Source organism: Ictidomys tridecemlineatus, chromosome X, assembly GCF_052094955.1.
Source record: "Ictidomys tridecemlineatus isolate mIctTri1 chromosome X, mIctTri1.hap1, whole genome shotgun sequence".
NCBI lineage: Eukaryota > Metazoa > Chordata > Mammalia > Rodentia > Sciuridae > Ictidomys > Ictidomys tridecemlineatus.
Window position 1 is genome coordinate 88561962 of NC_135493.1, and position 14630 is coordinate 88576591.

Genomic DNA, 14630 nt, shown 5'->3' on the forward strand with positions numbered 1-14630 from the left:
TGACCTGCATTATACACAGGTGTGCTCCAAAAATTAAATTCTTGTTCTTCAAATATATTGTTCCTTAGAGCAAATTATTCTCTATCTGGAATATTAATTATGACCATCTTCTCTCTGTCCCTAATGGCAGTACTGTTGTGCTCTTTGCTCTCATTTCATAATAAAGCATGGAATTTCCATTAACATTGTGAAACTAGAAGCAACTGAATGTATATACCATGTGTATATACCATGCTAATCACTGTTTTGAAATGACAGCATGAATCCTTCATATTGGATTGCATAGAATAGGGGAAAACAAGGAAATGATACCCACTTATTTTCACCTTTTAGGTTGTGATAGAAGATGAAGCTGACTTCTGCTCTTTTTATCTTAAAAACATTTATTCAAATCTCTTCTTTTTGAAATTCTGCTACCAGAGCAAAGGTGGGAAAACAAACAAGGTAGAGATAATTATTGCTAGTTGAGGGCAGATCAGGCATATTAAGGCAATGAGGTTGGTGTGAAGAACATTGAACTGTGATAAGAAAATCCTTGTGCTTGTGGGTACATTATTTGGTTTTTTGATATCCATCAAGTCTGACTATTTATGGGCCCAGGTTCCTCATTGGGTAGGTACTGCCCAAGATTTACCCCCACTCTGACATTCCCTCTTTTGTAAATTATTCTTATTTTTAGCAAGAAGATAGAATAAATATAACTTGCAAGAATCACTCTTGTTTTAATTAGGCTGATTAACATCTCCAGTTTCTAAAGAGAAAAGCTAATTTTTAATAATTAGAATGAAGATTTAAAATAATTAATTATAATAAAAGCTGATTAATCCACCCACATGAACAAATTCTTTAAAAAGGTTAGTGTGTTTTTAAGATATTTAATTCTTTTTGGAATGTGGTTAAGACATTGCTGTCTAGAAGTTTCAGAGTGATTTCCTTAAATAAGCCTTACAGATAGTTTCATCCCATTGGAGTTACTGAATTTATGTTGATGTTCAGGAAGCTACTAAACTCACTAATGACTTTGATCTAGGCCACATCAAGTATTACAGAAGGCTGATCACTCAAGAGACTTAAATTCAGTAGAATTATATCTATAAAGGATTACATGAGAGGATCCAGAGAGTTAATAATCATGACAATATTTTTAATGCAGTTAAGACATAATAAAGATGATAAAAATCAAGATGTTTTCATTTATTGTGGAAAAACATTGGCCCACAGCTCTCTGTGAGTTCTTAACATTGAATTGAACCGTTATGTCTTAACATGTGTTAAAACAACACACGGAGAGGGCCTGGGGATGTGGCTCAAGCGGTAGCGTGCTTGCTCGCCTGGCATGCGTGCGGCCCAGGTTCGATCCTCAGCACCACATACAAACAAAGATGTTGTGTCCGCCGAAAACTAAAAAATAAAAAAAAATATTAAAAAACACATGAAGATCATACGTCAGAAGTGCTGTGGGGAGAATATGCCAGTCCACAAGGAAGACATGATTTTTCTGCTGGGATTAGTCCAAGATTTGTCACACTGATGTTATTTACACCAAATGTTCAAATTCAGTCGTGACTTCAATATTGAGCAAATAATATAGCACTAGTTGGCATTAAACTAAAGGTTGACTTTTTTTTTTTTAAACTTTCAGGTAACATTTGATCCAGAGGTATTTTTCAACATTCTCCTGCCTCCAATTATTTTTCATGCTGGGTACAGTTTAAAGAAGGTAAGAAGGTTTGCTACTAATGTTTTAAGGCATATGAATCTCTGTGTTAATTTACCTGCATAGTTTTCCAGTTTTTCCCTTCTCTCAGATTCCTTATTACTGTCTTCTGCACCCACTCAGAGACTATAGGTGACTCATGATCAGTGATTCATTTGTGTTTCAAAATCTAGAACTTTTCTATACTTCCAGTATGAAAGTAACTTGGTGCAGCTATTCTGGAAAACAAAGTAGGAGTTACCTATAAAACTAAAGTTGAATTTGCCATAAGACCCAGCAATTCCATTGCTTAGGGTTTATCTCAGAGAAAGGAAAACTTATATTTACACAAAACCTGTACCTGACTGTTCATTCTACCTTACTTATAATAGACAAAAAAACTGGAAATAACCAAAATGTTCTAAGTAGGGGAATAGCTGAACAAACTGTGGTGCATCTATACCATGGAACCGTACTCAGCAATAAGATCAAACAAACAATTAATACTGATACCCAGTGTATCAGTATCAGTATCACTGGGTGTCAGTATTGATACTGTGATATTGGTACTGTGTATCAGTATCAATAGGTTTTTCTTGATCATTTTGGATGGACCAAGAAGTCATTATTAAAATCAGCCTGAAAAGATTACATACTCTATGATTTTATTTATATAGCATTCTAGAAATGACAAAATTATAGGATTGGAGAACAAATTAGTGGTTGCCACATATTAGGGATGGTGGGAGGGTCAGGGTTGGGTGAGTATAAAAGGATACCATAAGGGACAGCTTTGTGATATGGAAAAATTCTGTATCTTTTAAAAAATATTTTTAGATGTTGATGGATCTTTATTTTATTCATTTTATTTATTTATGGTGCTGAGAATCAAACCCAGTGCCTCATACATGCTAGGCAAGCTCTCTACCATTGAGCCACAACTCCAATCCCATAATTCTGTATCTTAAACAATGTCTTTTTTTGTGGTGCCAGGGATCAGTCCCAGGACCTCATGCATACTAGGGAATCACTCTACCACTGAGCTACGTCTTCAGCCAAGTATTGTATCTTGATTGTGCTAGTAGTTGTGCATATCTGCACATGTGATAAAATGACATTGAACTATGCACATGCACTGTACCCATGTCGTTTTCTGTGTTTTCATATTTGCCTGTAATTATATAAGATATAACCGGTGGAGGAAACTGGGTGAAGAGTACAGGGGACTTATCTGTACTGTCTTTGCAACTTCAGTGAATCTATAATTTTTCTAATTTTTTTCTGCACTAGGGATGGAACCCAGAGGTTCTGTACCACTGACATACATCCTCAGCCCTGTTTAGTTTTTACTTTGATATGGGGTCTCACCAAGTTGCAGGCTGGTTTTAAACTTGAGATCCTTCTGCCTCAGCTACCTGCTTCAGAGTTGTTGGGATGACAGGCATACACCACCACACTGGCTACCAAAATAAAAAATTTTAAAGAACATAGAATCATTATTATTGAGGGTTATTGTGTTTGATACCAATATTAGACCTAAGCCTCAAGTTATTTAAGATACTAAAAGTGTGGGTGGCTCTTTCCCTCTTCCTTTGATGGAATATTGTGTGGAAAATGAACCCCCAAAAGGCTTCCCTGAGATAACTTAAGCCATAGTAGTTATTTCAGCTCTTGTTTCAGTGAGTCTAGAAAAGGGAAATATTGGCTGACAGTAAAACTGAATGATATCTTTAGGAGCTAGACAATGCTAGGATCTATTGGGGGGAAAAAGAAGAAAGAAACAAATTACCTATATTAGCAATGAAAGAGAAGATGTTACTAGAAACTCTTCAGAAATTGAAAAGGATAAAGAGGAAGTACTAAAAACAATTTTGATGCAAGTAAATTTGACAAGCCAGGTGAAATAGACAAATTCCTTGAAAGACAAATTATGAAAACTAACCCAAGAAGAGATAGAAAACTTGAACAACCCTATGCTAATTTAAAAAATAAGTTCATAATTGAAAACCATAAGCCAAGCTGGATTCATTGGCAAACTATAGCAAGCATTTAAGGACAAAATAATGCCAATTCTACATAAACTCAGAAAATAGAGGAGGGACCACTTCCTAAATCATTTTATGAGAGAATGCCTGCCTATCAGTCTGGTTCTTCTGGCAAAGCCATTTTGCAGTTTTTAAATTATTTCCAATTGATACAAATATAATTATAGTTTTTGGAGTGTCTGCTATGGACAGGAACTTTGCACATATTTATTTGTGTTTTTCATACATTCTGTGTAATCCTCACCGAAACTGGAAGAAAATGATGGTGGTTATATGTTAGCTCACATTGCTTTCTCCCCAGACTTTTAATGGATTGAAAACAGATACAAAGGCCAGGCACGGTGGTGTATGCCTGTAATCCCAAGTACTCAGAAGGCTGAGAGAGGAGGATCAAAAGTTCAAGGGCCAGCCTGGGCAATTTAGTGAGACCTTGTCTGAAAATTTTAAAAGGGGCTGGGTTGTAGCTCAGTGGTAAAGTGCCCCTGTGTTCATGCGAAAAAAAAAGGAAGGAAGAAAGAGGGTGTGAGGGAAAGAAAAGAGACACAAGGAATTAACTCATGATTAAAAATCAATTTATTATCTAAAGTCTCTGATTAACCTGTGTTGTACATAGCTTAGTCGTTAATAACAGATCTCCTTACAGCCATTTCAAGAATTGAAGACAGATGCCATTTAGCCACTGGCTTGGTCATAGCCACAGGTAGAGAGGCTAAAATGCAGAGATTATAGAATTGCTGAGACTGCCAGAGGCTGCCTCTTTTGCTCACAGCATGAAGGCTTGAGGAGCAGGAATGATTCCCCACCTTGTACAACAGGGTTAAGTCATTTTCTCCTTTCATAGGTCAATTGACTCTGCCTTACTACATCACCTTCAGGGTGGAAAAAAGAGTTGGGAGAGGAATGGAATAGAAGTCCTCTTTCTACTATGGGTACTTGAGGAGCAGGAGGCTGTGGGTTTCTGCACATCAGTCCAAAACACATTTGTGCACTCACATGTAGCATCCATCATTTCACTGATGATGAAACTGAACTCAGAATGATTAATGGTGCAGATGAGGTTACTTAGATGGTATGGGACTGAGTCAGGGTTATGTCCTCTCTGTCCGACTCCAGGGCCCAAGGTCTTCCTTTGTGCTGCACTGCCTCTGGATTTAAATTTTCTAATAAAACAAACCATATCATTTTTCTGACTTCATCTACGAGGTTGCCAAAATCATCTGAAACTGCATGTCACTTGTTGACACCTAATGAATAGGAGATGGTTATTATGAGTATAAATAATGTTATTCTTCACCTAAATGGAAATTCTTCTTCAGATCAAATGGGTGATGAATAATTTGGTATTTTAAATAACTAATCTTAATGTATAATCAAAATAATAGTCACTTTAAAATGATACCAAATCATGGGTTGTGAAAGCCACTCAGATGCTTGAAAAACACTTTATTTTTGCAGAACCTTCTCTTCATCAGCCCTATTTTCTCAAAAGGAAAACAAATAACAGGCTGTGCCAGTTCCCAGTCAAAGTTGTTTTTGACATGCTAGTTTTTTGGATTATCAAATATTAGTCACTTTCTTTTTTAAATAGACCTCATAAAGGTACTTAAATAGTTGGTTTTTGCTATGGTTGCCACCTCTGATTAAGCCTATTATCAAATAAATGTGTAGTAAATATTTTACCATTTAATTGATGCTTTGTAAAAGGATACATGGAGACCATTTAACCTATGCACATATAGTCCTCAGGCAGACAAGGCTTTTTTTCTGACTTGAAAAAGGTTACCATTGGAATTAGCTTTGGTTTTTGTGCCACCCCTCACAGTTTGCTTACACGGCATTGGATGGTAAAGAATACATTTATGAAAGCCTTCATTTTTGGTGAACTGCCCCCACCAAACACTGCACACATATGCACATGCGCATGTGCGCGCACACACACACACACACACACACACACCCCGTCCCCCACTTCCTTTCTCCATCCCTCTCATGGGTGCAGGTACAAGTTATGTAAAACATATCAGTGGGAAATGGGAGAAGGTAGGGTTTCCGAAGGAGTATAAATATAAGGCTTAATGGGAATCAGGTGGATTTTTACCAACAAAAATCTTCTTGAAGGCTTTACCAATGCATGCCACCATCTCCTTTGTCACTTTTGGCCATTTGGTATATAGTAGGGGAGACTCTGTTCCATCTTATCTGTATTATAGCCCAATAGGAATAGGATGAAAGATGTAGCATTTCATTCCACACCCCCTGTACTTTCTCCCCTAGAGAGAAGTGGTCAGAATTGAGGAGTTCAGTAGCAGAGCAGCTTATGCAGTGAGAACACGACGAACTGGGGTCTGAGGACTGGCTCTCCAATTTGGAGCTGTGATTTGGTGGATATATGACTTTAGGAAACTCATGTCATGCCTATGAGCCTTATGTTTCTTTCATATAAGATGGTTCAAATAATAATTTCATACTAGGGCATTATGAGAATTGAATGTTCTAATGTATGTGAAAGTACTTCGAGAACTGTGAAGTACACATTTAAATACTAGATCTATTACAGAAATAAGTGGCATATCTCTTCAAGGCACAGTAAAATTTTAGTTCATGTCAGCAGATATGAATGGAAGATGGATAATTTGTGTGTGTGTGTGTGTGTGTGTGTGTGTGTGTGTGTGTTTCTAGAATATATTATGAATGTATTTTTGGTGGTAGATTTGCATTTCTAATTTTGTGCTCTGGTTAATATCATGAATATGAATTTGTCTAATGCATATTCATACTAATCCTGGAGATGATTACCCAAAAGAAAGCTGAATTGCAAAGAAAGCACATCTGGGATTGAAATTTGTTCCTGGATACTTCTCATGGTCTCATGTCTTGTCCTTGATGCACTCCTAACACTTCCTCATTTAAGCCCTTAATGGAGTTTTTAAATGGAAGCAGGCTCATAGTTGTTGTTGTTTTAAAATCTGTTTTTAAAATGCTGGTGTATGAATGCATTAGCATCAAAACCATTAGGGACAATGAATTAAGAGGCAAACATAATGTGTTCATAATATGTCCAGGCAGCACCCTCATTTGGCAAGGCAAGTCCTTGAATAATTCTCTTCTGAGCAGATGGCTTAGGGACATTAGATGTTCTTTGTCATCTTCTTTGCAGCCCCAGATAGGGCCAAGTATTGGGGAAGGCCAAAGCCTAAGTCTTGGACTCTATCTGTGACACTGGCCAGAGGACACTGACAGCTCTTTGGTCCTATTTCATGGTGGCTGCGTGTTGTAGGTTGGGTTATTCTTCTTGTGCCCTGCTTTTCCTTGACATTGCTCAACTGGCATGTTGGGGATATGATGCCTTTAAAAAAATTAACGTGTTCCTGGCCTTTGTTTGATTAGGATTTAGTTCTGATTGTCAAATGAGAATAGCTTTTGCCTTGAGAAGAAAGAAACAGGGCTGACAGTCTCAAGAACAGGCATAACTTTTCCCATTATTAGAATTTTCCATGGGCCTAATGACATAAATGTGTGTGTGTGTGTGTGTGTGTGTGTGTGTGTGTGTGTGTGTGTATTTTAAGGTAAGTATTATGGTAAGTAGTAAATGTGCAGAAGCATTAAAGATTGCAGTTTCACCACTTCTTTCTGAATAATTGTTACATCTTATATTGTTATGGTTTTCTTCCTATATAAATTTACCCATCATAAATGCAGCCGTCTGTTTTCATTTCTCCACTTATGTCTCTATTGTCCCTCTTTCCAAAAACCCCCAAATCGATTCAAGTGTATATAAGGATATGTTTCAGGTCCCATGATAGATATTTAGGACTGTGTTTTCTGATCCTAAATTAAATAGAAAACTCCTTAGATGGTACTTTCCTACTTACTGATTTCGTACATATATCTGTGATGATCTCAGGTACCACCAGAACTGGAAGTAACTAGCTGCATCATGAAGCAGAATGATTTAGGTTAAAACTATAAAAATTATTGGTCTATTTATGCACATACATGCATAAATACATGCATATACACTTAACTAAATATAATAAGCTAGAATAGTTTTGTCTGAAGCTTTACTAAGTCTTTACTTGCTTGCTCAGCAATTAGCAATGCAGATGATATTTTAAAACTATGATGTTTAAGGCAAAATAGCATTATTCAGGAGTGAATTTAGTTGTTTGAAATAATGGAAGGAGTAAGTAGAGTTTCACTTTTTAAAATTTTTTAAATATGTTTTTAGTTGTTGATGGACTTTATTTTATTCATTTATTTATATGCAGTGCTGAGAATTGAACCCAGTGCCTCATACCTATGAGGCAAGCACTCTACCACTGAGCCATAACCCCAGCCCTGGAGTTTCATTTTTAAAGACTTCTAAATGTATTTCTTATGCTTGCTGTCAAACATAAAAATGTAATTCCTTTTTTTTTTTGATTTAGAGACACTTTTTCAGAAATCTTGGCTCTATTTTGGCCTATGCCTTCTTGGGGACTGCTGTTTCTTGCTTCATTATTGGGTAAGTGAATCTCTGTCATATAACCAAAGTGATATGCCTCCTAAAGAGATGAGATCCATTTGGGAACACAGAGCCCAGTAATTTAAAATAGTTTTATTTTTTTATGAACTTGTAAACAAAAAATCCCTCCCGTTCCAAAGTAAAAACAAAATTCTAGGTCACATGGAAGTTTACAATGATTACATTTATTTAGACAATATACATACATGTTTGGTTGTAAGATGTTAACTAGATTTCTGTAACAAATATGTTTTTTAATACCAAAAACATTAGAGACTTAATGAAGAATCCTAAGGATAACCTAGTAGTCACTAAGTTTTTCTTAAGTCTTTATTTTAGATGCTATTATAGCACAGGTAACCAGGCAGTCTTTCATATGTTCAAACACTGGAATCTTTGGCTGGTACCAGATCAGCTGAACTTGCAAATGGGAAGCCAACCATTTAAAGAAGGTTTTAAGTTAACAACTTACAAACCCCATGAATGGAAAAGCCCTAATTGAAAATTTATAGCTATCACAACTATGACTGATGATAGAGTCCAGTATTTTGATGTTTGTGACTGATGACAAGATTGAGAGCTACCCTATCAAGTATGGTAGTTGTTAGCCAGGTGTGACTATTTAAATTAAGACTAATTAAAATGAAATAAAATTGTGCCCAGTTCCCATATCTTGGTTTCTAATATCATTCTTTGATAAAAACAAAAAAAAAAGGCTTAGTCTAGGGCTAGGACAGGAGACATACATGAAAATGGAGCATCTTGTAATGCCTGAAAATAAAGAAGTACTCAAAAGTCAAACAGATAGACACAAGGATGTAGAGCATCTCAAAGGGATACAAGTGCTAGCTTGAAAGCTCCTATAATGGACAATCCCCTTTATGGCTGAAGAATAACAAAATCAATGACATTGTATTAGATTATCACCAAAATATGAAATATCCCTGAGTCCACGCTGATATAAATAAATGATTGGATGAATAAAGAAATGGTTGAGAAGAGGCAAATCTATGCTGAATTCCAGATAATTTGTGTAGATACATCCCCTTCAAGCTACATTCCTCAACCCAACTTCACTTTAAGTGTGGGTGAGGAAAAAAGGGTAACTTTAAAAGTGAATAAAATGTGGAAGATAATATTTGAGTCAGAAGATCAAGGTCAACATCAATGATGATAAGTGATATGTACACTTGATGTTTGTGATAAAGGCACTTTTTTACCCTGCTCTTCTACCCTAGAATGCATCACCTTAGTCTAACCATGAAAAAAATCAGGTAAATCCCAGTTGAAATACACTCTACAAAATATCTGCCTAGTACTCCTCAGAACTGCCAAGGTCATCAGAAAACAAGCAATGTCTGAAAAACTGTGTCACATCCAAGAAGAGAAGAAAAAGATCTGATCATTAAATATCAAGTGGCAGCCTGGGTAGGGTCCTAGAGCAGAAAAGGGACATTAGGTAAAAACTAAGAAAATCTGAATATAGCAAGGACTTTGATTTTTTTAAAATTAGCTGGAAACCTGGAGATAAAGGTAGGGATCTTTTATTCTATCAAAAAAGGAGGGGCTTGGGTTTGTTCTTTAAGAGAGAACAAATTACTGAAGAGCCAACAGGTTACCTAATTGGCATTAATGACAGTGAGAGGCAAGATGGGGAAAAGGTATCTGAGAGAATTCTGCTGCCCAGGTCTAAGATTGTGGTGGGAAGAAATGCAGAGGAAGGTCTAGTTTAAGGAAATGTTTCAAAGGTACATGAAAGAAGCCTTTGATGAAAAACAAAGGGAAAATCAAATCTGCATCGTAGAGTTGCTATGACCTGAAATTGAAGTGGGTAAGTATCTGGAACTATGCCTGGCACACCCTAGGAAGCATTAAGTTATGGCTATTTCTTCTCATAAGGATCATATTCTGCAAATAGTTATTATGCTCTTTTCTTAGCCAATCACTTTTCTAGGCATCCAGGACACAAAGATAGGCAATGGCATGGTCCTTATTTTCATAGATCTCATTATTAGAAAGTTGGCTGTAGCATACAATGAGTTAATTACATGGTCATTTTTACTCCTAATCCCTGCAGGTATTGTTGTCACTGGTACTACTCCTCCAAACACACATGTAACACATACTAGGCCTTTTAAGTACTCCTCACTGTTCCCAATTTGTAAGCTGTCATATAGGAAATATGCTTTAGCCAAGCTGAAAAATTGAACTTGGTGATCCCTGCTGGACCACATCACATTCTGAACAATATAAGGAGGGCTACTGCTGGCCTGCTTAATCCAAGCAGAGCAAGAAGCCATACATGTTGATGGGAACACTGATGTAGTCTAGTAGGATATTTGGGGGATTTGCCTCTTTGACACAGAAGGCTGGGATAGTGATAGGCTGACCATTTGGATCTTTATGACCAATCCATTTTTTTTCTCTCCAAGTATATCCAACCCATTCTTTTTTTTTTTTTTTTTTTTGATTCTGGGGAGTGAACCCAGGGATGCTTTACTACTGAGCCACACCCACAGTCTTATTTATATTTTTATTTTGAGACAAGGTCTTGCTAAGTTGCTCAGAGCCTCACTAAGTTGCTCAGAGCCTCGCTAAGTTGCTGAGACTACCATCGACCTTGCTCCCTTCCTGCCTCAACCTCCCATGTTGTTGGTATTACAGGCATGCACCACTGCGTCCAGCTCAACTCATTCATTTTCTATGACTTTAAATGCACTATGTTAGAATTCTGTGAGTTTTGTAGCAATTTATTATGCATTATGCCAGGCCCTATCTTTATCTTTCCCCTCTTATTACCTAGTTGCTTAAGATGCCTTAATTTTGTTGCAAATTTTCGACCATGCTTCATAGTTCTACAGTTTTTGTTAATCACAGCTTTATAAATGAAATAGTCATATGTTTCAGCAAGATGACATTAGCTGCAAACCATTACTGCCATAATTCTGTTTGCCCATGTTACTGGTAAATGTCTACCCATTGAAGGTACCTAATGCTTTTCTAAATCTCCCTTAAAATATTGTATTCTTGCGGGGTTAGGGTTGTGGCTCAGTGGTACAGTGCTTGCCTAGCATGCATGAGGTGCTGGGTTCAATCCTCAGCACCACATAAAAATAAAATAAAGCTATTGTGTCCCTATACAACTAAAAAATAATATTAAAATTTTAAAAAATATATTGTATTCTTAGTACCAATCCATTTACATTTTGTAAGTTTTTTTTTCTTACATAGTTTACCTTGCCTTCTTACAGAAATCTCATGTATGGTGTGGTGAAGCTCATGAAGATTGTGGGACAGCTCTCTGATAAGTTTTACTACACAGATTGTCTGTTTTTTGGAGCAATTATCTCTGCCACTGACCCAGGTATTTGTATATTTGGATTTATCATTATGAAACTCCATTATTTAACCTTAATTTTGGAACAGTCATTAACTTTTGTTGCAGTAGAGAGACTGTAGTATTAACAGAATGGTGGAGGAAGGGAATAGTAGGTAGGCCTAACAGACTGAGACTTTCTAGGAAGAGTATGCATTTACCTTTTTATTATTATTTTTGTAGTGATGAAATATATACAATATAACATTTACCACCACAATTATTTCTTCTTTTTCTCTGTGGTGATGGGGATAGAACCCAGGGCCTCATACATGCTAAGCAGAGCACTCCACCACTGAGCTACATTCCCAACCCCATCTTAATCATTTCTAAGTGTATATTTCAGTAGTATTAAGTGTATTCACATATTTGGGTAACCAGTCTTTAGAACTTTTTCATCATGTACAGTTGAAACTTTATATTCATTAAGCAACAAATCCCCTTGTCTCCTTACCTTGAGCCCTTGTCAATCATCATTCTACTTCCTGTCCCTATGAACTTCACTATTCTAGTTCTCTCATGTAAGTAGAATCATACAGTATTTGTCTTTTTGTGACTTTCTTGTTTCATTTAGCATAATGTCTTCAAGGTTTATCCATATGGTAGCATATAACAGATTTCCTTCCTTTTTAAGGCTGAAAATTTTTCTGCTGTATGGACAGACCATATTTTGCTTATCCATTCATCCGTCAGTGTACATTTTGATTGTTTCCACCTGTTTTGAGAATGATAAATTTGGACATAGTTTTTATTCTTAACTGTCTTCTACCTTCTTTTAGGTAGAAGGTTTAAGCAATACCTTTTGTTAGTAGAAACATACATTGGTAAATTTGTTCTTTTTAGTTTTACATGATAGTAGGATGTATTTTGACATTCATACATGGAGTGTAACTTCCCATTTTCTTGTGGTTGTACATGATGTGGTGTTATACTGGTGGTGTATTCATGTATGAAAATAGGAAAGTTATATCCATTTCATTCTTCTGTTTTTCCTATTCCCCCACCCTCATCTTGTGAACCTCCACTCCTCCCCACCACCCCGTTATTGTGATTTAAATTATCAACTCCTTTTGTGCAATGCTCCTACATGGCCCCACACTGTGATGTGATTTCCTATTCATAAATTTCTTATCTTGTATTTTTTAGTTGAACCAGTTCTTAAAACTGGAATTATTATATGTCCCTCCTCCCCTGCAGCCCAAAAAACAATTTTTTAAAAAAATCTCTCTTCCAAATTGGAACCTATAATTAAATTTATTTGCATCAAGTAATTAAAAGCTATTCCTTTCACTAAAGTCAACTATTGTGAGAATAGTCTGCCCTCCATATGTCTGTGTCCAGCATCTGTGGAGTCAACCAACTGCAGATTAAAAATATTTTTTTTGAAATTGCATTTGTACGAACATGTAGACTTCTGTTTCTTGTCATTATTTTCTAAATAATATAGTATAACAACTATTTTCATAGCATTTACAGTGTATTAGGATTAGAAATCTAGAGACGATTTGAGGTATGTGGTCGAATGCATAGATTCAGTGCAAATACCACCCCATTTTATACAAGGAACTTGAGCATTCTCAGATTTTGGTATGCATGTAGAGGTACTAGAACTAATTTCTCTCAGATACTGAGGGCCAATTGTATATCTACAGGAGAGAATTTATGGAGAAAAAGCTGGTCCTGTCCAAATAGTGAAGATGGAAAGGTCTTCTCAAAGTATATGATGACCTCTAACATTCTGGACATTAATAACCTTAAAGATACTAAGATTTCCCAATTTCCCATTTGACCAGGTTTCTTGAGGGTCCTTTAGATCAGTGTTATCCAATTAGTCTTTCTGCAAAGATAGAAATGTTCTAAAATCTGCCCAGTCCATTATGGTAGCCATTTGCCACATACTGCTATTGGGTACTTGAAATATAGTATAGTACAACTGAAGAACTGATTAAATATCATTTAATGTTAAGCTAAATTAAGTAAGCACATGTGGCTAATGACAACCACATTGGACAACACGGCTCTAGACAATTGTGTGGTTCTAAAGAATTTCAATGTTCCAAAAAACTTTCACCTCTCTTGTCCTCAAAAGTTATCACAAATACCTTAAGTGAATTAGTATAGAAGATTTGGCTGACTGAAATCTTCTGGTTTGTGAGGTACTCTGGTTTGGGAAAAGAAGGTGGGATATTGAGTCACACGTATTGATTGGGTTGCATTCTAGCTGTGCCAGTCATGATCAGGTAGCTTGGGTCCACTTTTTCCTTTCCTATCAGACTCCTCATCTATAAAATAGAAATATTATGTTCTGTTTCCTGGGGCTGTTTTGATGATTAAGTGAAACAACACATGTAAAACACTTGGCATAGCCTTTGCTAATTATGTTGGCTACTAAACTGTACATCTGATTCATACAGAGGTTTCTGTTTCTCTTAACCCAAGCATGTTTCCAAAGAGCACTCCAAAAGGCAGCTTTGTTATTTTAATATTAGACTGTGTGACTATCTCTAAGTGTGTATCTATTGAGAAATATGTTCTTCTGAGAAGAGTTTAATCTGTCTGGAAATGTATTACTAATAATGTTTGTCTATAACTTTACTACTCACTTCTTACCAGTACTACCAACAAGTAAGGGGAGGTTAGTGTGACAAAGATTACTGATATCATTTTTCTGAGCTATTAGTGTTGCTTCATTTAATTGGATATTAAGGCTTATTTTTTCCAGATTATCTTCATAATTATTTACTTTCCCTTAATGTGCCTGTACTATGGTACAAAATAATGGAAGGCATTACCATGCAACATCATTTTTATTTTGCCTGGGAAGATTGGCACAGTAAGGGTTTTGTATAAATGAATGAAAGTTCTAGAAAATTGAAAGTTTAAACTTATTAGACATCAGCACATTAACTTTAAGTGCTTTTTAAATGGAAATCTTTCTGAAACGTAGAATGTTTTGTAAATGAAAAGTGTTTTACAACCCTTCTAAAAAGCTGTTGTTTGAAAACTTAG

The 14630-nt window shown here is 36.1% G+C and overlaps 1 protein-coding gene across 1 annotated transcript in view; it reads left to right on the top strand.

Annotated features, from left to right (window-relative positions):
- Slc9a7 (solute carrier family 9 member A7) overlaps nucleotides 1-14630 on the top strand; it is a 140414-nt gene that overhangs the window by 65462 nt on the left and 60322 nt on the right. Inside the window, exons 3-5 of the mRNA XM_040276594.2 lie at nucleotides 1643-1720; nucleotides 8169-8245; nucleotides 11497-11609. Of these exons, the coding sequence (XP_040132528.1) occupies nucleotides 1643-1720; nucleotides 8169-8245; nucleotides 11497-11609 (268 nt within the window). The remainder of the gene's footprint in view (nucleotides 1-1642; nucleotides 1721-8168; nucleotides 8246-11496; nucleotides 11610-14630) is intronic.